General features: G+C 52.2%; 2 protein-coding genes across 2 annotated transcripts in view; one reads left to right on the top strand and one right to left on the bottom strand.

Moving 5' to 3' along the window:
• Positions 1-12,105, top strand: part of FANK1 (fibronectin type III and ankyrin repeat domains 1) — a 57,464-nt gene extending 45,359 nt beyond the window's left edge. The window contains exons 4-11 of the mRNA XM_090279437.1: positions 1,538-1,619; positions 3,054-3,128; positions 4,284-4,349; positions 8,102-8,267; positions 10,919-11,062; positions 11,527-11,604; positions 11,722-11,766; positions 11,863-12,105. Of these exons, the coding sequence (XP_090135563.1) occupies positions 1,538-1,619; positions 3,054-3,128; positions 4,284-4,349; positions 8,102-8,267; positions 10,919-11,062; positions 11,527-11,604; positions 11,722-11,766; positions 11,863-11,937 (731 nt within the window). The 3' untranslated portion in view covers positions 11,938-12,105. The remainder of the gene's footprint in view (positions 1-1,537; positions 1,620-3,053; positions 3,129-4,283; positions 4,350-8,101; positions 8,268-10,918; positions 11,063-11,526; positions 11,605-11,721; positions 11,767-11,862) is intronic.
• Positions 12,106-19,854: 7,749 nt separating this feature from the next.
• Positions 19,855-26,402, bottom strand: part of ADAM12 (ADAM metallopeptidase domain 12) — a 229,599-nt gene continuing 223,051 nt past the window's right edge. Inside the window, exons 22-23 of the mRNA XM_090279436.1 lie at positions 21,973-22,103; positions 19,855-20,032 (exon numbers count right to left, since the gene is read on the bottom strand). Of these exons, the coding sequence (XP_090135562.1) occupies positions 19,972-20,032; positions 21,973-22,103 (192 nt within the window). The 3' untranslated portion in view covers positions 19,855-19,971. The remainder of the gene's footprint in view (positions 20,033-21,972; positions 22,104-26,402) is intronic.

Here is a 26,402-nt window from a genome sequence, read left to right as displayed (position 1 = left end):
GCATTGGCAAGCTCTAGCAGACAAAATTGTTATTTCAAAACATTTTTAACTTGGCTTAGGTGAATTTTTTTCCCCGAAAGGAAAAAGGTTATCAGTTCAAGGTCACTGATAGTGATCCTCCCGCCTCCTGGCCCCCGTTCCCCGGTCCGCGCTTTGCCTGCTGACGTCCTCCCAGGACAGCAGGGAAACAGTGGCTCCCGGGCTCGGGAGCTGACGTCCAGAGAGCTTTTCCTCCAGGAGCAGCGGGAGTAGGGATTTTACTTCCCACCTGGAGAATGAGGTCGGCAGACCCCTGCAGGCCAGACGGTCAGAGGCGGTTCAGAGGTGGCCTGTGCCCCAGGAGGCAGTCTGGGGTGCAGCGCGGGGGACGGACGAAGCTGGGTCCTTTTGGGGTTCAGAACGATAACAGGCGGAAAGGAGGCAGCATACTGTAAGCGGCAAGGGAGAGAAACCGGCCTGTCTCGTTCTCTCTGGGACCCCAGTGTTAAGACTTAGTAAACACTTGTTGACTGAACGGGTGAGGCCTTCGAGGTGATGAAAACGAGGGGCTATCGAGTCCATGCCTGCGGGGGTCAGGGAGGTGCTCCCGGTGTGGGAGGCAGAAGGGAGTGGTGGGCTGCATCGGGCAAGGGCAGTGCTGGCCCGTGACTGTCACCTCAGCCGCGGACGCGTGTCTTGTGCTTACAAGGTGCCAGGTGCGATTCTAAGAGCCTCACTTTTATTATGTCATTAAGCTTGATTGTAATTGTTTGAAAATGAGACAGTCATGGAATGTGAAACAAAGGGAGCCTTGAAATAAATGCCTGAAAAATGGGCTTCTTTCTCACGTTCCTTTATTTTCTCTCTGCTCATGTTGGCACTCCCGCCCCCTCCTCTTCTTTGAGGAGTTACGCTCCCCTGTCCAAGGGAGCGCCCTGCTCCCTGCCACCTTCCCCGATGCTCCTGGACGTTCCTCAGGCTCCGCCTCCTGGCTCCAGCCCCCACCCAGGCTGCCTCGCCATGGCCATGGCCCTCCTCTCTGGGTGGGACCTCTGCTGCCCGCAGGCTCCGAGGAGACGTGGCCCATGTGAACGTTATATTCTTGGGAAGACCGAAAATTTGGATTCCAAAGGTTAAAACAGCCCGTCTTTTTTAAATTTGTTTGTTGTTCAAGTCGTTTAGAGACTTTGGCAAAGAAAACCCAGCATGTCATGACAATTGGGGACCTTTCCCAGGCACGTCAGAGACATTTATTAAGTCTTATGAAATCCAAGACGATCATTTTCAAATGTTAGTTAGCATGTTCCATGCAATACTTTTATAACTTGAAAACGTCCCAAGCCTTTAGAGTGATCTAAATGTCCTTCTCTTTATGTGTGAAAACAAGGTCCTTCTCAGGAAAAGACGCTGAATGGGAAATGTGAGTACACGTACTGGGAGAGCCAGCCAGGTGCCCTCGTGGGGGCTGACGTGGCTCCACGTGGGCCGAGGAGGAAGCGCGGGGAGGAGCCTTCTTTCATTCCGCACTGGATGACTTCTTTCCATCTGCTTCCCTCAGGAGAACCCCTAAGTAGCGAGCATTTTCATCGAGCCGTTAACGTGAATGACGAAGATTTGCTGGTTCGAATACTTCAAGGAGGGTGAGAGACCTCTGCCATTTAAATGTCTTAATTCTAATTTTTAGTGCCCACGAAGGGCAGAGAAATGCATGCTGCACGCACCTGCTCTAGTTTGCAATTGTTTACCGCAAACCGAAAAAAGGAAGTGACAAGGCTGGGGGTCGTGTGTTCCTCCCAGAAATAATTTCTGACCCTTGCTTTTACGCTATGGTCTGTAGGTGAGTTTCACCCCCAAATGCTCCCACCTAATTCTTGATGAAGGTGAGGCATCGCTAAATCAGCTGCTTCTAATTCACAAGGCTGCTAAACCTCTGGGGGGAAATGGCTGGTGCTGGGGCTGTAGCGGGTATTTGAAACTGCTGCTGCTGCTTCTGGTGGTATTGTAAACATGATCGTGCTCCCCATTTTATTTATTTTTAATATTTTTATTGAGTTTATTGGGGGTGACATTGGTTAATAAAATTGTATACATCTCAGGGGTGGAATTCTATAACACACCATCTGTATGTGGTATTGTGTGTTCACCACCTCAAGTCGGGTCTCCCTCCAACACCACTGATCCCCCTTTACCTTCTTCATCGCTCCTCCCCCCCCTTTCCCCCCAGTAATCACCGTACTGTTGTCTGCATCTGCGAGGCTTTCTTTTGCTCAATCTCTTCACCTTTTCATCCAGGCCCCACAACACCCTTCCCCCCTTAGCTGTTAGTCTGTTCTCTGTATCTATGAGCCTGTCTCTGTTTTGCCTGTTAGTTCAGTTTGTTCATTAGATCCCACATGGGAGTGGAACCCTATGGTGTTTGTCTTTCTCTGACTGGCTTATTTCACTTAGCATCATACTCTCTAGGCCCATCCACGCTGTCGCAAAGGTAAGACTTCCTCCTTTTTCTTGGCCAAGTAGCCTGGATTCTTTCTGAACTAGCAGTTTGGGTGCCTTAGAAGACACGTCACCTGGGAACCGGGGCTCCATGCTTTGGGAAGAGAGGGCTCCCACAAAAAGTCAGAGCTGCTAGGCAGGTGCATGAGAGCTTTGCCTTCTTCCCTGGAGCAGGCCTTCAGGCCTGCGGGTGACGTGGGAGTCCAGGAGAAGGTCAGGGTGGCTGCCGTGGAGGCTCCTGTCCCCTGGAGCTGAGGATCTGCATGGAGACGGGGGTCCTCACTCATTTAAGGGGCTGCGTACTTCACAGAGTGTTTTATCGGCTCGCATGATGGTTTTGAATTGAAGGGACTGCCTCTTTGAAGTGAAATCACAGCAATTTTCTCTCTTCTTGTGAATTTGAATCTTTTAAAATATTCAGCAGGGCAGCCTAAGACAACAAAAATTTAATGGCCCAGAAGAAATTGGAATTTTCAGTAAAATGAACCATTTTAGGCACCTGTGCCCGCAAGAGACATCAGCTGCAAACCCGCGGGGAGACGTGCCGGGCCTGCTAATCCCCTCTCTGTGTTTCCCCCAAGCAACGTGAAGGTCGACGTGCCCAACAGGCTGGGCTTCACCGCCCTGATGGTGGCTGCGCAGAAAGGATACACCAGGTGGGCCACCTTCGCTCTCCCCTGTTAGTGATGGACGGGACCTTGTCCCAAAGGCTCCAGTCAGGGATGGGAGGAAAAAGGGTGATGGGGAACCCCCCTTTCTTCTCCTTCCAAAACTGTACCCGCTACAAACACAGCTGGGCAAAAACTCAGCCGTTTCTCTCATACGGTTGTGCGACATGCAGGAGAGAATGCAAAAATGTACCGTCACATGGTGAGGAAGAGAGCGTGCCGTTTAATTATATTCTACACTGTGTTTATGTATCCCGAAGCAACTGGTTATTGCAATTTGAATTTCTTTAAAAAAAAAAAAGAAAGAAAGGAGAGGGATTTTAATTCTGGAAAACAAACTGATAGTTTGCCAAGATATCATTTTCACTGATACACTTTATTTTCTCTATTTTACATGGAGACAGATTTAAATACTAATAGTTTATTTTTCAATCACATTTGTGTTTTAACTAAAAGGCCGTTTTGAAAAAAATAGAAATGTTTTTTCATTAAGTGCTGGCATTTTAAAATATATTTAAAACGGTCATGAATTGACAGCGAGCTATAGTTTGATGGTCCGATCTGTTGACGTGGTATAGTTTGTTTTCAGTGGATGATTTATGTGAAGGGTAAAACCTCATTTTTTTATCCTCACCCGAAGACAGTTTTTTCACTGCTCTGAGAGAGAGAGGAAGGTAGGGGAGAGGAGGGGAGAGAGAAACCCTGATGTGAGCGAGAAGCCTTGACTGGCTGCCTCCTGGACACGCCCAGACGGGGGGGGGGGGGGGGGCTGGCGTGCAAGTCCGGGCCAGGTGTCACGTGTGCCCACACCTGGGCCGGCGATCAACCCCACAACCTAGGCACATGCCCTGACCCGAATCGAACCCTCAACCTCTGGGTTATAGGACGAGGCTCCAACCAACTGAGCCACACCGGCCAGGGCACCCTTTTCTTATTTTTTATTTTTGGTGCAGAGAGGCAGGTTTCTGTTTTCCGGCTTAAATAACGCCTCGGCTTCAAAGCTGGCCGGCCGGCCTTGCAGCTGGGCAGGAAAGCCTTGTGCAGGTGTATCTGACAGACAGTGGTCTGCAGAGTGACAGGCGACCGTGGGCCCCCCACCCACCAAAGCTCCTGATCCAGCTGCATTGACCTCCTCTCCCCCAGGCTCGTGAAACTCCTCATCTCTAACGGCACAGACGTGAACCTACGGAACGGAAGTGGCAAAGACAGGTAGGTGATGGGAACGGGCCCTAGATATTCCCAGACGTGTGTTACCAGACTTGGCCCACAGCGTTCCTGATGTATTGCAAAGATGTGATGCAGGGTTTTGTTTTTTGTTTTTGACAGCGGGAGAGGTCAAGTACATGTCACAAAGGACAGACGGGTTAACAAAAAATGGCTTGTTCATTTGTTCCCTTGTCCTCTCACTGAACAGGGTGTTTGTGGGGTGTCTGTTACCGTGTGTGCACCTTCCCCCGAGTCAGTGCCCCGCACATGCAGAGAGCTCAGCAGGGACGGATGTTAACGTCGTGGCCACCTGCTCTGTGCCGGGCGCTGGGCGGGGAGCCCCGGTGGCACTTGGCGCCTCCCGAAGGGCTCGCACTGCAGTGTGCTGGGCTCTGTGAACTAAGTGTGCAGGGTTTCCAAAGAAGCTAACAGCAGCCCCGCAGGGGAAAGGGCCGAGCGCCTTCCCGGAGAAGCTACGAGAAACCAGCACTTCCAGAGGCGAAGGGACGTTTGAGAAAGGCTTAAAGACCGCCACTGAGCTAGTAATCAGGCTTAATTACTTAATTTAAATCAGCCAGTGTTCACTGGATGCCCACTGAGGGCCAAGACCTGTGCTTGGCGCTTGGGGAGAACAGTGAACAAAATCAAAGCTCACGTGACGCTCCGTCCAGACCCAGGCCCTGTGCGCTGCAGACCCCCATGGGGGCCGGGGGTGGGGTGGGGCGGGGGTCCAGGAGCAGCTCCAGAGCACGGTGCTGTCCCCACACAGGCAGAAAGAGGTTTTGAACAGGAACAGTTTAAAAACCACTTGCAAATGGAAACGCGAGTGTTCCACAGAGTTTTTAATTTTGGAACTCAGTCATCAACCCAAGAAGTTTGAAAAAGAATAATATCAATTTAAAAAGGAAAACGAAAAGAGAAAAAGCTTGAGAGGCAGGAAATGGAGGGAATTAAAACAGAAGTAGACACTGATTAATTCAACAATACTGACAAGTCTAAGTGCGACCCCTTAAATAAAAATCTCTAATAACACAGACCAGTGTCTTGTCAATCTAGGAAGCAAGAAAAAAAATCAGAAAATTGAAAGGGTACTTACGTGACAGTGGTTATAGAGCAAATTTAAATATGAAAAGTAAATGGTTCATTTGCATCTGAAATAGTGGATTTGATCGTTTTATTGAAATGGGTACTTTTGATGAGAATAACATAAACCAGTGAGGAAGATATTGAAAAATACGGGCTATTTGAAGGAAAAAATTAAGTTCAATCCTGGCCGTTATAGCATGCACCAAAATAAATTCCAGGTGAATTAAGAATTCCATGTAAAAAAACAAAACCCTAGAAAACGACCAGGAAACACAGGCAGGTATTTATCTGATCTTGTAATGTGAAAGACAAAAGGATTATCAGAAATCACTAAGAAAAAGATTAGGACTACATTACTTATTTTAAAAACCTTAATTACAAACTTAAGGACAATCTAGGGAGGTATTTGCAAACATTAGTGACAAATGACCGAACACCTTACGAAATAGGAAGTGCACCCCGTCCCAAAAACGCTATACGGAGTAGAACAAAGCAGTTTACACAAAAAGACTATTCATAGCAGAATAAGTTAAAGTTAACATAAAAATGTTTAGCCCTGATTCTAATAAAAAATTCCACATGTCCCATCTTTGACATTGTCAGAAAATGATGCTGGTGTTGGTCTTGGGTGAGTGCAATGGACACCTCCGGACACAGTTGTTAGAAGTGTGAATTCACGTGACCTTTCTGGAAAGCAACGTTATGATGTCCATGCGGAGCCAGTCCCCCAGCTTCTGGGCAGTGAAGGGCCACCCTCTCCCGGGGCTCTCGGGAGTCGCAGGGGCGTGGTGGGCCTCAGTGCTGGGCGTTTGATCCATCACTCAGAAACTTGGTGGAAAACTTTTATATATTTTTTATTACTAGCAGGACTAAACATTTTTCATATTAACTTTTAGCTTATCCTGATATGAACTGCCTCTCCCGTTGGGGAGACTTTTCTCCCCCACACCCCAACTCTTTATTTTGAGAATTTCGAACATTCAGAAACGTTTATAGAATAGGACCATAAACAGCTGCCTTCTTACCGTCTCGGGTTGCCGGCTGTTGACATTTTGCTGTTTTTGCTTCTTTGTATTTTTATTTGCTTTTTTGGGGGGGGGGGCTTACTATTTCAAAGTAAGTGGTAGGCATCATAACCTCCACCCCTCAGGACGTCAACCTGGGTGACCCCCGTATCATCATCACCCCTTGTTCCTGATATCACGGACACCCCCAGCCCCATGGAAGCCTCCTGCTTGTCCCCCAGTAGGCCTTGCACTGCTGTGTCTGGGGTGCGGGGTGGCGATCCAGTCGGGGCTCACACATTGCGTCTGTGTGTCTTGCTCTTCACTCTCTCTTTCCAAGCTGGTCCTAGACCCTTTACAAGCCTCTCTACCCATTGTTCCCCCAGCAGTGAGTCCTTGAGGAGGTCAGAGTGCAGAAGGCCCTGTGTTCTCCCTTTGCCTCCCTCCATCCTTGTACTGGAGCCTGTGCTTGCTTTGTTCAGTCCCCCTTTTGTTCCCTTTAGTTAAAACTGGCAAAGGGGCTACATTTGCAGCGAGGGTACCGCGGAGCGGGCGGCATAGCTTCCGGAGGTCTGCGATACCATGGCCCTTGGTTGGTGGTTCCTTTCCCGCTGCGGTCAGAAACTTGCCTCTGCGTCCTGCTCCAGCCCGGGGTGAAGAACCTGTTCTGTGTTAACCTTTTCTCTGAGAATTTTAGCACCCACCGATGATTCTTGCCTGAATCGATTACTTAATTGGGAGTTGCAAAGAAGTGATTTTCTAGTTCTGTGATTCCTTCTATATTTATGAGCTGGCAGGCTTCTGTGAGAAGGAGGTTTTCCTCATCCACCTGGGATGGGATGGCAGTTCATCCTCTGTCAGCAGAGTACATGTTTATTTTCTTTCATACCAATACTTAGAGGAAGGAAACAAATTCTCCTCTGACACCAAACTATTAAACCAGTTCCTTACTGTATTTTGACTATCACCATGGACTGGTGTGTGTTTTAAAATGGGATGTTTTACTCAATTACAGTGATTGTTTTTTATTGAGATATAACTTACATACTATAACATTTCTCCTTTAAAATGCACAATTCAGCATTTGAAAATATCACCACTCCTGCCTAAGCCCAGAGCCTTTATGTCATGGCTGGGAAGAAGCCCGTTAGCAGTCTCCCCCATATCCTCTCCCCACCTCAGGCCAAGGTGACTGTGACCTTGCTTCCAGTATCCAGAGAGCTACGGGTTCTGGATGTTTCATAGACAGGTGTGGGCAACAGTCGGTTTACAGCTGCGAGTACACAGAAGAGTTAATAAAGCTGTTGTAATAATTATAATCTGCCTGTCTTCCTCTAGATGAACAACTTTTGCATCCTCTGTGAATGGAATCATATACCTGTGGCATTTTGCCTCTGGCTTCTTTTATCAATCATAGTGTTTTAAGGTTCATCCACGTTGTAGGATTTATCCGTGGCCAAATAATATTCCATGGTATGGACATACCACATCTAGTCTACCCATTCACCCGCGGACGGACACACGTACACTCTACATGAATAGTTTTCATGGCTTTCCCACTGACATTCGATTTCTTCCTGAGCTGCAAGCCAGGCAGCGTGAAACGAGGCCCTGGGCTTGGTGACGGGGCTCACGGCCAGACGCCCCTCCCTCCCTGCGTTGCAGCCTGATGCTCGCGTGCTACGCGGGACACCTCGATGTTGTGAAATGTCTCCGGCGACACGGCGCCTCCTGGACCACCAGAGACCTGGGAGGCTGCACCGCTCTGCACTGGGCCGCAGACGGGGGCCACTGTGGCGTCATCCAGTGGATGATAGAGGACGGCTGTGAGGTAGGGGCTCCCTTACCCACCCCGGGCGCCTCGGCCAAGCCTGAGACGCCCCTCCTGGGGGCCGCGGAGGGCAGGGCCCGTCCATGGAACTCAGGGCCTGTCCATGGGGACAGGTCTGTGGCTCTCCCGCGGGAGAGTGCTGCAAGTCAGCGCAGGGCAGATGTAACAGCAGGGCTTCAGGTTGTCACGGAGGCTCGTGGGGTGGAGGTAGGGGGGGCAGCGCTGGAGCCCTAGTGGGACCTGCTACTGTCTGTGTCACCTGCACTGACCGTTCCACGCTTGTCCCTCGTCTGCCTCTTCCTTCCGTCTGTCGGGTGAGCTTTCCTGGGCCTGTACCTGGGACAACCCCAGGGTGCAGACACACAGATGTTGGGGACTCTCTCAGCCACAGCAGCTCTTGGCCCTCCTGTTGCCTTTAGAATTCAATTGTTTTCCCTCTCTGACTGCTCTGAAGATTGGTCATTACGGGAATGTTCCAAAGAGCAAACGGACGTAGCAAGAACAGATTCCAGCTCCAGGTGTCTTCGCCTGGAAGTGGGTCCGCTTGTCCGCTTCTGGGCTGGTGGTGTCGGGAACTACAGGTTTGACTTGGCGGATAGTAGTGTAGTTGGGACTTCTGGGGACAGGTGACTGGACTCGGCTCGGTCATGGTAACTGCCGCTAATTTTTGAAAGCTTTAGTTCAAGACTTCCATGGGAAACAAAAGTTTCAAGGTGCGGCAATAAGGAAAAATGAACAAATGCCACCCCAGTTATGACTGCAAGAGTGTTGAGAAATTAAACGGATGGCCTGGAAAATAAACTCAAGCAGGGAAGAGGCGTGTCTCCGGGACGATGTTAGGGTATCTGCTCTCGTCTGTCTGTGAAGGTTGGCGGAGGGACAGTGGGGCTCCCGCTGTGGGAGCTTGCGATTCCTACTGCCCCTTTCTGGGGCCTGAGATAAGGGTCCCTCAAAGGGAAAATTTCAGTCGTTAAGATAATTCCTTCTTATTGCATTTCTTGTTTTCTTTTCGAACCACGCGCAAAGGTTGGAAGGATTAGCCTGTGGGCCTGGGTGGTGGCAGAGGCAGCCACGTGGCACTGGCTTGGTAATTTGTGACGCGCTCAGCTCATGGTTCGGACCCAAGTCAAAGGCCGTAGGAGAAAACGAGGCTGACCTTTGCTGAAAGGAGGGCAGTTTTCCGCTGTGAACACTGAAATATGGAAATTTGGCAAGGGTCGGGTGTCTGGGCTTCAGATATGAACACACACTTTGGGAGTAAGTTCCATTTTTCTGCAGCGCTGCAGCTACATACATGCGTGTGTCTCCCAAAGATTATGTGCGGCTGGCAGGTGGCAGGTAGGTGACGTCAGCACGAGCCCCTCCGTGGTCTTGGCTGATGGTCCACGGATGCTTTGGAGGACCGTGGGAGGGACCTGGAGCTCCCCGGGGCATCGCCGCCCCCCTGCTCCTGAGTGTGGGAATTCCATGCTGAGAGGGGTGGGCTCACACGGGAGCCGTTCCTGCATCCTCTGAGCCGCAGGCCTCAGGAGAGGCTGGGTCGTTTGTAAGCCAGGAATGAAGGTACCCTCCCCTGCTTCGCCCTCGGGAGCAAAGGCTCAGTGTGTGGGAATGTGCACCGAGAACTGTGCAAAGCACCGTGCAGAACGGGTGGCTTCTGATTATTATTTAAATATGTTGGAACTTGCTGCCCAAAGGTGACTTATTATTTGCACGAGGAAGAACCACAACCCCTAAAGATGCTGTGCAGAAAATCTCATCCATACAAATAACCTCAGATGCCCCAAGGCCCTTCTGGCGGCTCCCGTGGTTCCACTCCGATGTGTTTCTAAAGCTGCAGGTGTCCCTGGGCAATTCCGTAACAGAATTAGGGGTGTGCTTCTGCCCGCGCACACGGGTGTACGCTCAGGGCCTCTCTTCCTGGGGACTGATGAGCTCTTCCTGGGACTCAGAGGAGGCAGCAGGTCTTCTTTACATTCTAAAACGTGTCTTTCGCACACCAGACTGAGGGCTCTCGGCGTACAGCAGCTTGTTGGGACGTGGCCATCTTGTTGCTAGGTGCACAGAGCTCGGGAGAAGGCACTAGGCCGGCTGACTTTCCGGGTTAGAATTCGTGTCATGGCTTTGGTCGCTTTGTATTTATTCCACCTGTAGGTCTCTTGCTTAAAATTAATGTGTATTGATAGGTATAAGGGGGAGTGTATATATGACCATCTTGTTCCAGAAATGATTTAAAGCTGTTAACAGAGATAGCGGAACGTAGGCAAAACAAACTTTATTTACAAAGCGAGGGAGGAAAAGGCGGCACGAGAGAGTAAGGCAGGCCGTGCACAGGGAGCCGAGCGTGAGGCGATTGCGTGGAGTGAATTTCTCTGTCCCGCCTGTTTCCGTTGGGACAGAGTGTGGACGCAGGCCATGGCGGGGAGTCCTGGGGCGCCCCCTCTGAACGGGCCCTAACGCAGCTTCTCCCCGCACGTGCGTAAATGCGAATCACATCGGCACAGCCCACTCTGCCGTGACCGAGTCTAGGAGGACCGCTCACTGCCCACCTCAGGGGAGCTGGGACAAGTGCACATCCCTGTAGAGGTTTCTGATGAACGCTTTTACGGAGAAGGAGCCAGACTGAGACATGTCCCTGGGGCCCCTCACAGGTGGACGTCGCGGACTCGGGCTCAGGCTGGACCCCACTCATGAGAGTGTCCGCCGTCTCGGGGAACCAGCGGGTCGCCGCTCTGCTCATTGAGGCCGGAGCCAACGTGAACGTGAGGGACAAGGACGGGAAGACCCCGCTCATGGTAGGCCCTCCTCCACACGTGGCCCGGCCCGCTGCCAGGCCTCAGGGTCGGCAGTTCTCTGAGCTCAGACGAGCTCCGACCTGTTAACAAAGTCACGACAGGGCCACCACCATCGTTTCGTTGTCTTTTTTCAACCGCTCCGTTCAGAGTTACCCGCCCCAGTCCCCAAGGCCATTGCGGGAGGCAAACTGATCCGTGAACGCAAAGAAGGCGCTGCTTTCTCTGCCGCTCTGGCCTCGCGCGGCTCGTGTCGTTTCCGCGTGGAGCAAGGCAGGGTCCGTTTCCTGCTCCTTGCTGTCATCGCTGTAGGGTGACCGTGCACACGCCTGTCCGGCAAAGCCACCACGGCCCCGCCTCTGAGGATGCTGGTGACCTTCCTGGACCTGCTCAGACACCTCGCTGCTGCCCAGGCCTCTGGGGAGGGCAGCGCCCGTGCACACCGGTCTGTATTTTTGTATTTTCAGGTGGCCGTGCTAAATAACCACGAAGAGCTGGTCCAGTTACTTCTCGACAAAGGCGCGGATGCGAGTGTAAAAAATGAGGTACAGGACTCGTTCTCTCTCTCTCTCTCTCTCTCTCTCTCTCTCTCTCTCTCTCAAGATTCCCCCGGAGAAGAAAGAGTGTGTGTGTAACATCATCTTTGTTGTGTTTGCTTTCAGTTTGGCAAAGGCGTCCTAGAAATGGCCAGAGTGTTCGACAGGCAGGTCGGGATGTTCTTTCTGTCTCTCCAGGCTTATTTTGTAGGACTTAGAAAAGCAACCAAACCCTTGGATCACATTCCCCTGTTTTTGTTGATCTAGAATGTAGTCTCCTTGCTGGAAGAAAGGAAGAAGAAGCAGATGCCAAAGAAGCCAGCTGTCCCTTCTGTCCGCTGACCTGGGCACCACTTTCCTCTGAAAGCCAAGTGACAAGAAAGTAAAACGTTGCACCAGAGACATGCGATTCTGCATTTCCGAGGGCTTCGCATTTGATTATTTATTTAGTTGAAGATTCACAGTGACTTTTGTAACCTACAGCCATTCCCACTTTGAAATATACCTCTTTACCCGAGCACATGAGCCTGGGCTCTCGTCACTGGGTGTCTGCAGAGCGGGGCGTGTGCGTGTGCGTGTGCCATTCAGGCTCAGACATGGAGCTGCCCCAACATACGCGGGTCTCCCACGTCCCGCCCCTGCTCCCACGCTGTCCTCTGAGCTACGCTGGGACCTTGTGGGAATGGTGTCCCTTGTGTGGTTTCAATGACAGCAGCCCCGCCCGATACCAGGCCTTCCAGGTGTCATAGGCTGGTGTTCTGTCCTGGACGGGCGTTCCTCCCGAAAGCCCTGGAGGCCACGCGCGAAGCTTTCTCCTGAGCTGCTGGCCTTGCATCAAAGTGCAAACACACGGTCAAGACTCCGAGGCTGCTCTGTGGGAGGTGTCTGGTGGAGGGTCGGTCTTTCTTGAACAGACCTGTCTGAGAATGTGTTTGCACATCCTCAGGCCTGGGCCGCAGAAGGCCTGGCCTCCTGGCAGGTTGACCGCTTTACCCAAGAGTATATTACATTTAGCCTCTGAGCAGAAATGTTTTTCTGAGACAAGGAGGAGTTAACCCCAGCGAGGTCTGCTGGCCAGTTAGGGGCTTAGATGCAAATGTGGGGGAACTTTGATCCGGGAGACACACTGAAAATCGGCCATGTGTGTTAGGAGGCCACGTGTGAGGTGTGTCTCCAGAGATGGCGGGTTACCTCGGCCCCATGAGAAGACCAGCCACAGAGGTCTGCATGGGGCTTCGGTTTTCTCTGCGAGGAAACACCAGTCTAAGTAATGAAGGCACCAGCGCTCGGGGCGAGGGCGCAGGGAGAAAGCCCCCAGTTTTACTGGTGTTGGCAATTCTCAGCCTTGCTCCGTTCAGTTTACAGAACTTAGGAGTCAGATATGTGGGTCCCATATAGTCCTCTCCCTAGACATTTCATTAGTTCTCACCTTTTGTACAGATGCATATTCCTTTGCATTTGCTACACTAGATTTTTTCAATCTCTCTAAAAACTAGAGCGTAATTACCACTTTCCGAGGCCCCCCCCCCGCCCAGGATCAGTGCTGGCCTGCACCTTACTTTCCTTCCTCAGTCTTCTGTGGCTCCTACTCACCAGCCCCGTCTGGGGCAGGAGGGCACACTCCGTGTCCTTAATGAAAGCTGGGCAGCATCTTCTCATTCTCCTGACCGAAGCCTTGGCCAGAGCGAGGGGCTGACGTCAGTCAGTAAAATGTGAGGAGAAACGGCCCCTGCCTTCAGAGCAGAAGTTTTAAGAATCCCCCAGCCGTGACCCAGACAGAGGCTGCTGCGTGAGCCCAGGGCCCCGCTCGCCCCGAGGGGACGCGACGTGTGAGTAAGAACGACCCTTTCGCGTCATAGGGCATGGAGAACTAGAAGTGTTCATGTCACAGTGTGACTCAGCTCACAGTGGCTGCTCATGGCGTCCAGCTGGATATTTGTGAGCTTTATTTTCCACACATGACATTCATATCTCTCGAGCCCTATGGTTCCCAGTCTTATTTTATTCAGATTCTTAGGAACTCAGGAATGGATATTGAATTTTATCAGCAGTGTTTTTAGCATCTCTGGTAACCACCATATGGCCTATTTCCCTACAATCGATCCATCTGGTGACTTGGATCATTACATTTTTAAATATTGAGGCTCCCTTGTATTGCTGAGGTCCTTGCATGGGGTTCATATGGGCTCTGAGTTTCACTTGCTCACATGCTGTGCGTATTTGCGTTTTATCTTTTCCCTTAAGGCGATGAGACGGTAGTTTATCATGTGTTTTAATTTTCCCAATGAAGCCACCCGTGGTTTATTAGTGTTACTTTTCCCAATTAATTTATCCTTTTTATTTCTACAAACTCATTCCTTCTCTTCCCCCCTAGGTTTATTTTTTTGTTTCTTTCGTAACTTTTTTAGGGTGGCTATTTAATTCCTTTTAGTCTTTTGTGTTTATTAACACGTGCATTTGGGGTTTGGAATTCCCTCTCCAGCACTGTGTGCTGCGTTCCCGCAGGGAGTTCTCTCAGCTTTCCCGATGAAAAAGCTGCACCGCCGGGACCTTTCAAATACCAGCCGCTGGGCCGCATCTCGGATCCTCTGAACCGAAACCCCCAGGGAAAGGCCGCGAGGGATGGATTCTAATAAGCACCTCGCGTGCTTATAATTCAAGGAGCGTGAGGAACACAGACGAAGAGCGGGCGATCGCAGACGGTTTCCTTTGCTGGTTCCCCGATCGTCTGCAGCTCACCTTTGATCTGTCACATTTCCAGGGCAGAGCATTGTTTTTCTACGTTTAGTGCATTATAATTGTGAGAATTTGTCTACCGTGTTTGGAATTTGAGCTTACTTTGCGGCTTCATATACAAAATTATATACACACACAAGCGCACATGTGTTTCCAGAGGCCTTTAGGAGACGGTGTAATGTTCTGTATGCTTTGAAGCATCACACTTGAGACACGTCGATTTGATCTGCATTATTAACTATGTTAGAGGTCTCCTATATACGCCGTTTTTTTGCCGACTTGTATTATCATGGGTGGAGGGTGGTCAGAATATAAAGACCTTGTTATCACTGTGTACCTATTTTTCTTTGTATTTGCTTCAGCTCTGAATGAAGTTAGATGCTATTTTTCTAAAATTGTAAATAGATTTCTGTTATGCTTAGATTTTCATTCTGGATACATCTCGTGTAAATGTTTCTATCTCTGCTTGCTTGCTTTTTGAGTTTCTCTCTCTTCTGTAAATAAGATGAATATTATAAAGTTTATTCTGATAGGCTTTGCCTTCACATCGGTCACAAAAAGTGTCAGCCCCCCACCCCCACCCCGAGGCGTGTATGTGAAAAGGCATCTGCTTCCCTCTAGTCCTGTGACCTAACAGGGTCACCGTCCCCTGACCCCCAGCTGACCGTCAACCATCATTTCCTAAACAAGGTTCCCAACTTTCCTCATGCTTCTCTAACAGAACGAGAACATAGATACGTTTTCCTCCATGAGCATTTCCCTTCCCCATTTGGTAGCCTTCTCAGTAACGAATTAGACACATCTTTATCTTGACCTGGATAGCATTTATTGGATATAATATTCTTAACAATGGCTTTTTCTACGGAAATAGCAGGTTGCGTTATCTGGAGAACCCCGCGATGAGAAGTGTGTGCAGAAGCAATGGGCTGGGACGTAACAGGTGCGTGGAAAAGGGCAGCAAACCAAAGCGCTGTCAGTGGCTGGAGCGCTCTCCAGCCCGCGTGCGGGTCACTCAGCCCTGCCCTGCACGGTGCTGAGCTGCTGTAGCCAGGCTGGGCCTCCCCCGCTGCCACCCGCCTCCCAGAGTGACCCGATTGAAGAAGGCACAAGGGCACCTTAGCTCGGCCACCACCTGTCTTGCCTGGGACGCGTCGCTGGTTTTCTGTTTTCTAAGGTGACATATTCTTTTTCGACCACTGTCCTACGTAAGTACCTGCTTCTAGGCCATGAACAGAGGCATCACTCCTCCTCTTTGTAAAACCGAAATGACTGTGACAATTCCTTTTTTGTCTAGATGTAAAGTGGGCTACAGGGAGGACTAAACATTTATTTCCCGGAAGGGGGAAGCACAGGGAGGATACAGGACTTGTGTTTGGAAGACGACGTGGAAAGTCAAGGCGGCTGTGGAGCATCCAGCCCAGGAGAGCGGGTCACACCGAGAACGTCAGCGTGAGTTAAGGCCCCTGGCTGCCACTGTCATTTACTGAATATTGTGTCGATTTTACATGCAACGTTTCTTCTGGTTTTCCTCACAGGAGACAGGATCCCCGCGGCTGGACTCCACACTGCCTCTGCAGTCCCCAAGGGAGGAGGGGGTCGTCTTGATGAAAGGCCGGGGACAGCCCAGTCATGGGCAGGCTGGTGGGCTCCGGGAGCCCCTCACTGCGCAGACGCGGCTCTTGGCCACACAGGTCTTCCTTAGCCTGCTCCTCGTATCACTATCGGGAGTTTTCTAACAGGTTTAAGAGAGACAGATGCCAGCGGGGACTGGAGAGGGAGGCAGGACCACTGTGCAGTCAGAGGTGGGCTAACTTTCCATGCCCCCCCACCCCCCGCTGCCCGCCCTCCAGCCCCTGCCATCAGGACAGGTCTCTGGGCAGCAGTTGCCGCGGGAGCGCGGCCTGGGGGTGGGACTCTGTGGGGTGCAAGGCTGGCGGGGTGGCGGATGGGGTAGCTCTATGCTGGGCTATGTTGGACAAGGATGGGCTCTGGGCATGCCGTGGGTGGTCGTGAAGCCACCACACACCGCAGCAGTCCCCACGTCGGCCGAAGGTGGTTGCAAACTCGCGCAGAGGTGGCTGGAGGCTGGAGGGGCCTGAGCGCTGGGTTTGGTCTGAGAAAGGAGCTTGTGCCGGGGGGACAAGGAGAGGCAACAGATGTGTGGGCCTTCGCTACCTGTGCCCAGGCGTGTTCATGGACTTGCTCATGAGTTCCTGGCGGGAACGGGCAGCCACGGGCTGGCCTCGGAGGCGGAGGGAGGGAGGCAAGGCAGCCCCTGCCGCATTCCCCCCCAGCCAGCCATCGAGCGTGACAGCCGCACCTGGGTGTGGGGGTTGGCCCTGGGGAGGGCTGGCGTGATGTTTATCTGGGTCGCCTGTGTTTGGCTGTGAGGAAGTGTTCCCCACGTCAACCCCGGGCTCCCCGCTCCCAGGACACCCAGGGAAGCCCTCCATCGCCAAAGCGTCCGAGGAGACGGCCACGTGGAAAAGGCGGCAGAGGGCGAGGCTGCTGGAGAAGAGCGGCCCAGCAGCCCAGGTCTGCCGCCCTCTCAGGTCCCGTGGGCTCAGGCAACATCGGGTGAGAGTCGGCAGGAAGCGTGGCGCTCCGCCGGGACCCGCGGGGGCTCGCTGCACCGCGGCGGTCGCAGCTCCTGAGGACGGTGCGTCCCAGGTCGGACCGCGCGCTGTTTCGGGGATGCGCCGACGTGTGTCCCCACGTCCCGGGGAACAATGGCCTCTGCTTGCAGCCTCAGAACACCTCATTGAGTTAAGGAGGCATGAGAATGTCCCCTCCGAGGCCCGTCCGGAGCGTTTGCTCTCATGCAGCTTAATTTGTTGCTCTTGTGGTCTCTGTGATGTCACCCCACATGTGTGGGCTGGGAAGATCCGCCCTGGGCCGGGCGGCCTCTGCATGCATATTTTGACAATGGAAAATGTTAGGCACTGTTTCTCTTGGTTGCTACACGTCTGAATCCCTGTGTCAGGAAAATAAACTGTGACAAAAACTATTCGAGAGACCAACTGTTGAATAGAATGCCTGGAAGATGAGCCCTGTCCTTGCCAGTAAAGTGAGGTCATATAACCTACAACAAGACAAAGGACGCGAAGCGGTGGCCCTCGGGGACACTTTGAGTCTCCACGCATGAGCTTCCTCAGCGACGGCCCTGTGAACTCAGCTCCAGCCTTCCCGTCTACACAACTAAGCACATGAAAGACAGGCTGCCATTGAACTCGAAGGACTTATTTTTGTTTCCATCTTCAATGAGGATATACAAAGAGGGAGGAACAGCACCACCCCTCCCCCCCCCCAAAAAAACCTGGCTCCTGGCTCCTTCCCTAAGTTATATTAAAATAGAAATTATTGCTAACTATGCTTCAGTGGGTAAGCATCGCCTCTTGGACGCACTGTTCTTTAATAATACCATCCGTGTACTGTAAGGGGAAGTTAGGGTTAAATATGTTCCTATCCAGCGACATGTGGCATGGCTCTACAAAAGCGACTGGGACGATAGAGATAAGAATGTGTTGTCAGTTGCGGCCTTTCCGTGGCCCGTGATGGCGTGGCGCGGGATCACAGCATTAACCTCCTTTGCTGTCAGGACCATCCCTAGCTCTCTGAAGTAGCCCAGGAATGAGAGCTAAGGACAGACACACACAAAGTTCCTAGCCGCTTCCTCCCAACAGGAGGGGCGCCAAGGCCCCAGCCAAGGCTGTGGGTATCTACAAAGACAACACCCACATAATGCACCATAACAATTCTGTAAACTTTTCAACGGGACATTTTGGCCTTAATACAATTAGCAAATGTAATAAGCAATTACAGTAACTCTGTACGTACGCCTCAGCAGTAACATTCCCTAACGTGGATTTGCATTTAAGACGTTAATAATTGTATACTAAACAGATGCATGCCGTCAGAGCTGGAACGTGGCCACGCTGGTTCCCCTTTTGTGTGTGTTTGTGACGTGGACATACTACTCACAGTCGTGAATACCATGTTGCCTAGATACAGTGGGGAACGGGAGAGAGTAAATCACAGTGTTGTTTTCTGGGAGGCAAACCAGGGGTCGTGGTACGTTTTGTCTTTCTGCTTCAAGGCATAGAGAAACCATGGAAATGACCCCAGATGAAGTCTTCATCATAAAACAGAGTGAATGAGGGAACTGTTGTTAATTACCTTCTAATGGAACGACCCCACTAGAAGACAGAGGCACAGAGGCATTTGACCTTGCCTGAGTATTTGATAATTGTCATGCCATTAGACACAGCGGCTTCATGGTGGCCTTGTGAATGTGGCTCCCCAGCTGGACATCAGAAGGGTAAAAGGTTGGAGGGACTCCTGCCCAAGACTGCATTTCCTGACTATTTAGGATTAAGAAGTTAACTTCCTTATCACATTCTGTGATGCTCAACAGGTAGGTTGCAAGTGTTTAACAGATACATCTTTTAAAAATGCCTGCAGCCGAGCTGGGGAACTAGGACACCCCTGCACCCCAAAGAACTGACTAGTAACTTATGATTCTTTGGCCAACAGATGATAAGAAGGCGTGCAGTCACAGCTGGTACCAGTGAACGCGGCCCTGCACTTGGGTGTAGTTTTTGCAAGCGTAGGGCTTCTGCCTAATTTTTAATAAGCTGAACCTTGCAATAAAGGGAGATTTTATCTACAGAAATGATTCACTGGATCTGGTTACTGGTTCACATCTGAAAATAGTTATAGCCCCAAGGAAAGCCCCAGCTGTCTGTCTGAACACACGGTCATTGTACTCCGGCGGGGAAGACGAGGCGGGACCTTGCTGCGCTCCCGACGGTGCGGGGCACTGGGGTTGCAGTGCTTGGGCAGAGCGTTCTCATGGAAACACCCCCCTCCCCGACACCCGAATAAGGGGTGAGGGCAGACTCCAAGACGGGTCACCAGGAAGAGAAGGTGTCGGGGTTTCTAAACAGCAAGCTTTCGGCCTGCTCTCCAAACAGGCTCATGGCTGGTGAGCTCTCGGCCTGGCCTGGCGTCCTGGTCTCCGTCCCAGTGGGGCCACACCTTCCAACTCCTGTCTGAAACCCAGGTTCTCCCCAAAGCTTCCTGTTCTGAAGCTCCACCCTTCCCTGCTATCCTGGACCTTTGAGGTGGAGCCCCCCGGGGGGGGGGGGGGGGACAGGCACAGCCTGGGCTTGAAGCCCCTGACTCTGGCCTGAGGCCGCGTGTTCCAGGAAATCACACAAGGTTCTACCTGGGGTCTCTGGAGCCCCGTCTGGCAGGTTGCGGAGCTGCCCTCCAATAAAGCCTCGATTGGAATGTCAACACCCTGTCCGAATCCCGTAAAGCAGATATTTCAAGTCCACAAAACCGTGAAAAGCACAAGAAGCCCTCCTTCCCCGAAAGGCTCAGCGATGGTCACGCCGCCCGCCGCAGCGCACCGCGCTGCAGGAAGCGTTCTGCATAAATTAATAACTTACAAGTACCTGAGCACGCTTACAGAGCACCAGAGCACGCGCCGCGCCGGCGGCCGGAGCCCCAAGTTCTTAACATAACGGCGTCGTCGACATTAGAATTCTAAAAGTTGGTACAAAAAAATCACTCCACGCGGAGTTGAAAGATAGTGCAAACTTCTGTCTTCACTGTTGAAAAGTGTCTGCTCGCTTCTCACTTCGTGTAGGCGGCGTGGCCGGGTCTGGGCACGGGGTGCGGGCGCTGGGGAGCCGGTCTGCGCCAAGGGAAAGCAAAACCAGAGTCAGAGGCCTTGGAAGCTGTACGGGTGGGCGCAGACATCTGGGGGTGGGCGTTTCTTCCTGCACTCGGATGCGAATCCAGGATCAGCTCCCAGCCCTTTGTGCTGGGGCCGGGGGACCGCTCTGGGTTTTGGCAGGGGTTGCAGGTCCCATAAGGGACCAGGCTTCCCAGCGGTTGGGGAACTCTGACCATGAGAGGCGCCCTCTCTGTAGCTGAACCCCCACAAGTGGACGCTAGAGAGGCTGGAGGGGAGTGAGCCCCATGTGCCCTTTAACATTTTCTAGTAGCCACATAAAAAATAATAAAAAATAGATGAGACTTCCGTAATAAATTTCATTTAACCCAGTACCTTCAGAGCCAAAGTATATCAACATAAGTTATTGACAGAGTTGATATTCGGGGGAACTTAGGCTGTGCCGATACGCTCTGGATTTTGAAGACTATCTCGTTTTTACCAGCCACTGTGTGCCTATGGGGAGCGGAACCAGGCATATGGGATCACCCACAAAGTGACCGTGCAGGGCATCCTTCTCCTCCCAGTCCAGGACCACCCAGGCGAGCGCTGGGGTCACAGCGGCAGAGGTGAGGCAGCCCCCGCTGGAGGGCCATCCCCTTGGCACGCCCACGCAAAGGGGTGCTTTTTCTCTTGAACAAGAAAAGGAACTTCCGGACCAGCGTACAAACCACAGTGAAATCACTGGGGTGCTCTGTGATTTGTCTGCACTCAGGCAGCCGGGAATCAGACCGCCATCCTGACTGCATTCCCTCTGAGATTTATGAGGCAGCGAGCGCTTTCCCAGGCCAAGCGTTTCCCCCCCGACGCTGTGATGAAATCACTAACGGGTGCCTTCCACCGCTCTCAGAGAGACTGAGTTATAGAACCCAGCGCCTGGCCAGCACGCTACCTTTGGTTCTTCTGAGCTTGTAAAGCAAGCTTCCTGCCGGGGGGCGTGCGTGACAGGGGAGGGGAACCCATCTGTGTGCTGGGCAGGCAGGGGCGCGGGGAGAGGCATTTGCCTGTTTCCACAGGGTAAAAACCCAGGCTTCCAATGTCATGAGCATGAACTTGGACGAGCCTGGGTGGTGGCCACCGCACAGAAACAAGAGGTGCAGGTGGCCGCCAGAGCACAGGTGATAGTAGAATGTGGTAAAAAATGGAGGGGAGGTGTGTGGAGCATAGATCGCATCAGATTTTAAATACCATTTGTATCACAGTAAGTATATGATACACGTTTTTAAGAGTGGCGAGGTTTTAACACCTCGCTTGCCAGATTTCTAGGAATCGGCTAGCTCTTGAAAGCAGTGCTGGTGGGCTTCAGGGCCCTGCCCGGCTCAGCTCCCTGTGCGCGTGGATTCGGGATGAGGCATCCTCGTCCTCTGGGGGACAGTGTGAGAGGGGCCACAGCTGCAGAAAGCCGTCAAGGTGGTTCCTCTGTTCGTTGCCCCGAGACACTCCCGCTTCCACCAGGGCTCCCCCTGCCTTGCTGCTTCATTAGCCTGACCCCCCCAAAGCCCCCTTCTTGCACTGACCCTCCAGCCCCGCCTTACTTCTCAGGAGCCCCAGGGGTAAGAGAGTCTATCAAGGACAGATTTTTTGGGAAGCATGTGGTCAGTCTTCAATGGATAGCCTCACTTGGTGGCCATCCCCACAGCCGCAGCTTTTGGGGGCCACCGTCTACTTCTCCAGGATACACTGGGGCCACCGCTGAGGGCGACATGGTCATGCCTGGGGTCACAGGCTCACAACGGTCTCCTGGTGATTCTTCTTGCTGCCCCCAGGTGCGGTGGGGGTGCAGGAGGCCTGGCCTGGACTGCAGCCCCCCATCCTGCCGTGGTCTGAAAGCCCGGCTGCATGCAGTGACCCCACATGGCTCAGGGGAGAAGCAGATGGGGGGGTGTCTGTGTCCCACCAACCTGATGGGTGCCAGGCGGAGCCCAGACCCCTGCGGTCCCAGGGTCCTGGCGGAGGCATGGGCGAGCCGGGGCGCCTTGCTCAGAGGATCTGCCGGCAGAGGCTTCTGAGGGGGGTCTGGCTTACGAGTTCCCTGCAACAAAGCACGAGATGGTGCGTGATCACCCATCGCTGTGAACTGTGACAAGGCACGGACCGATGGGGCCCTCAGAGGCCCCTGAAAAGTCGGGCGTGGAGAGTGGCAAGTGGCTATGGGGTCTCCTTTCCTGGGTGCATTTTCTGAACATGATGCTCTCCCCACACCAAGTGGTGGCAGGTGGCAGGGCTGGCCTTGGTAGCCTTCTTGCCAAGGTTTCTCTAACATGGGAAAGTTACCCATGGCATCAGGCCCGGGGGCCACGCTGTCCGCGGGCCTCGGCAGACAGCTGATGCTGGTGTTTTGAGGCCAGTGCCACCAGGGGATGAAAACCTTCCTGCGTCTCTAGGCTTCTTTTCAATTTGGAAAGACCTACGAGGAGAAGGTGGTGAACATCTTTCTCAACCTCACATTCATTTCTTCAAGTGTTCCAGAACCCCGTGAGGGAACTTGTTCAGCTGCGGATGAGTTAGCGAATGAGGATGGTCATCACCCATCAGTGTGGGGTCAGTGTGCCAAAGGTCGGTGCAGACGCTCACGAAAGAGCTCTCCTACCAAAATGCTCTCTAAATATTAGGTCAAAGAATCACAGGCTCACCTGGGAAGTGATGCCAAGAAGGAAAGTCCACGACACCATGGTCTGAGGGGTGGGGACCGCTCTCTAGGGAAGCTAATGGAAGATGGGACGTGGACCCGGGCCCAGCGAGGGAGTAAGCAAGAGCGCACGTGACCTTGAGGGTTACTTCAGTCTGGGTTTTCGCCGGAGACTAACACTCTGTTACATGTGAAGGTTCCCCTTCATGCTACTAAACCTCAATTTATCCTTCTGTAAAACAGGAGAACACAAGGCCTATCTCATGGCGCTCGTATGCAGACTAAATAATTCATGGGAAGCCCGCAGAACACAGATCATAATTATTAATAACATCAGCCTTCCTTTATGCCACCCATTTAAAAGTACTTAATGGAAATATGAGAAGAACAAACAGTAGGACAGTAGACCCACAAGTCACTTGTGTTCATGGGACCCCCCCTTCCCTGGCCACTTGCGTAGAGGGTTCCCTGGGGCCGGGTTGGGCACTCAGCGTGGACTGTGCTCTGGTCCGTGGAGCCCAGACGCACTCACAGGTGCCCAGAACGTCTTCAGGAAACGGCGCTAGAAGCTCCAGGGAAACAGCACACCCTAGTGAGCAGTGATCTGTAATAATTCTCGGTTCCAGGACACCGTGGTCCATACATCCAGGAGCACGCTGGACGATTTCAAAACATGTGAGCTGAATTTCTTGCAGCACCTGTCCCACTATAATGACAGTTCCTCAGCGACCAGAGCTCACGTGAAAGGATGCAATGGGACAACCACCGTCTCATGTGTCTTTGTCAGGACAGGAAGCTACGCCGGAAGCTTGTTACCACAGGCGGATGGAAAATGCACCATGTGGCGACAGTGGGCAGACTGGGATAGGACGGAGCCACGGGACAGCGACAGGTGGGATAGGGACATTTCTACATCGGTTCTCATTGAAGGAAACACGAACAGGCTGTGGAGTGTAAACCCAAACACGTTCCCTGGCCGGGAAGAAAGACCATAGAGCGTGTCTCGCAGTGTGAGCCGTGCGGCCAGGCTGGCTGCATGTCGGCCGGCCCTGCGTGTGCTGAAGCACATGTGACTTATTTAACTTCTCTGAGTTGTGGAGAGAGGATGAGAACAGCACCTTCCTCCTGAGGTTGATGTGTGGGTTACGTGAGATGGTGCCTGTCAATTTCTGTGCCCGAATAAAGCTCTCGGCACAGGGCCGGGCACACCGTGCCTGGTGGGGAGCACTGGGTCCTATGGCTGTTATTGATGGAGTAATTTACCATCGAAAGGCACCAGGACCCTGTCCACTAGCCCTGGGTCATAAACTGTGGCAGGAATCCAAGCTCCACTCCCTGTAAGGGCAAGGTATTAGTGTGCGATGTAAACTTGAATGGATGCACCCATAAAATGGAAAGCCTTTGAGGACTAAATAATTCATTATCAGCTGACACTTGTTTTGCTGCTAAGTATGAATAAGTATCCAAAGACAAGGTTAGGTTTTTATTGCCAACCTGGAGAAAAAGTGAGATAGTTATAACATATCACAATATACTTGGATTGATCATGGAAATGTAGGAGATACTTAGCTTGGCCCTTCTTTCTGGTTTGCCTGGGCTGCTCCCAATTGAAGTTTATGGCCCTTTTTTTAAAAATAATTTGTTTGTTTGTTTATGTTTAGAGAGGGGAAAGGAGAAAGAGAGGGACAGAAATATCACTGTGTGGTTGCCTCTCACTCGCGCCCCCAACTGGGGACCTGACGTGCAACCTAGTCATATGCCCTGACTGGGAATCGAACCAGTGACACTTGGCTTGCAGGCTGATGCTCAGTCCACTGAGCCACAGCAGCCTGGGTCTTATGGCCCTTTTTAATTATTAATGACAGTCTCTTGGCTGTGTCCCTGTTTGGGGCATAAATTATACGGCTTCTAGAGTGATCACAGCCCAAACCGCTGAGGCACTGACCGAAAGCTCTGACTTCACCCCTGGGGGTTAGCAAAGGTACCAGCCCATGCGCTCCTGCCACACCCAGGGCGCAGTTTTGATGGGGTCCTGAGCTGGGGAATACAGATGCTGCTGGGGTAAGGAGCTGGCTTCCCAGCAGGCCTGATGGGGACAAAATGGCCCAGGGGGCAGTGGGGTCCGTGAGAGTAGATCCATCCGCACTTCTCAGATGTCAGGCATGGAGACATGGAGCCCGGGAAGCATCTGACCTTGGAGGAAGGGGTAGAGCTGTCCCACTGCCTCTTGGGCATCGCTTTTCATGCCACCTTTGCAACACCTAACCCTCGGCTCTCCCGGATGCCCAGTCCAGCCCGGCCACAGAGTCACCTGAAGGAAGTAGAGACAGGACCCAGGCCAGGCTGCTCACACTCAATAAATAGTCCCTTGTTTCATTTTAAACAAGAAAATGAGGAATTCTCCCCCTTTTCGTTTCTAGGTGCTGGAGAAAAATTGAGGTATGCTACTACACATAGAGTTGCCCTAGATTGCCATTTTCTGTTTGTGTTCTAGCAGCAACCATGTTTCAAATTTTATGGAGGACTGAAAACAAACTTTTATTTATTTTTAGAGAGAGAGGAAGGGAAGGAGAAGGAGAGGGAGAGAAACAACAACGTGTGGTTACCTCTCACACACCCCCAACTGGGGATCTGGCCCGCAACCCAGGCATATGCCCTGACTGGGACTTGAACCAGCAACCCTGTGGTTCGCAGAGCCGGTGCTCAATCCACTGAGCCACGGCTAAAAACAAACTTTTAAATACAGATATAGCCCTTTGCCTTGACCATCAGGATAAAGTATTCTCAACTGTTAGCTACTTCTGTGTGATGAGCAGGAGTGCATGCACCTGCTTATCCAGGGAGGGCTCCCCGGGCAGATGGATGTTGTTACAAGAAGACTCCGTGGACACCGCAGGGATCCCGATGTGCGCATGTGGCCCCGGGCAGCACGCATCTCACTGCTTACGCACAGCAGCCACGCTCTGGCCCTGCGAGGTATATGCCCTTGGAGACAGCGCCAAGGGCAGCTGGTTCTCAGAGAAATGCCTTGAATTCTTTGTGTTCTTGATTAAGATAACGTGGGGCTCTCGACAAATCTGCCCTCTTCGAAGATCACTTTTACCCCCAGCTGCAAGGTGGCCCTGGCTCCGCCTTTCTAAACTACCCGAAAACAGCAAGGGAAATGCGCAACAAGGAGCAAAACTCTATCTCTGAGGAAAACGTAGAACCCCCAACAAATACACATGAAAGGGGTGCAGAGTGTCCCCCGGGCTCGGGTGAGGAGAGCCGAGGAGGGCCGCCTGCCTGCTGATGGGACCAGCACGGGCTGTGAGCAGAGAACACGTGTGTTGGGGCTGAGGCGCAGCCGTGCGCACGGGCCCAGCCATCGGTGCGGCCTGGAGCCAGGGAGCGAAAGCAGGGGAGGCCAGCCCGCCCTGCCCCCTCAGAGCCTCTGCCCCACGTGCCCCGCAAGGCCCCGAGCACTGGCCTGGCCTGGCCTGGCCCCTCACCGCCCTGCAGCTGGTTTCCCAGGAAGAACGCCCCTCCTTTAAAGAAAACTATTGCAAGAAAAGGGAGGAAAAACCACGATGAAAAGGAAAGCGAAGACCCCACCCTGAAAAAATGTCCACATCGGAAAACTAAAAGGAGCTGGCAAAAGTTAGGGGGAAGGGGGAACAAGAAAAATAAAGCAGTGATGAAAAGCAAGGACCAAGAGAGTAG

The sequence above is a fragment of the Furipterus horrens genome, unplaced genomic scaffold (genome assembly GCF_987537825.1).
Source record: "Furipterus horrens unplaced genomic scaffold, mFurHor1.1.pri manual_scaffold_5, whole genome shotgun sequence".
In the NCBI taxonomy this organism is placed as follows: domain Eukaryota; kingdom Metazoa; phylum Chordata; class Mammalia; order Chiroptera; family Furipteridae; genus Furipterus; species Furipterus horrens.
The sequence above is the reverse complement of the archived record's forward strand: the minus strand, read 5'-3'. Positions and strand labels throughout refer to the sequence as shown.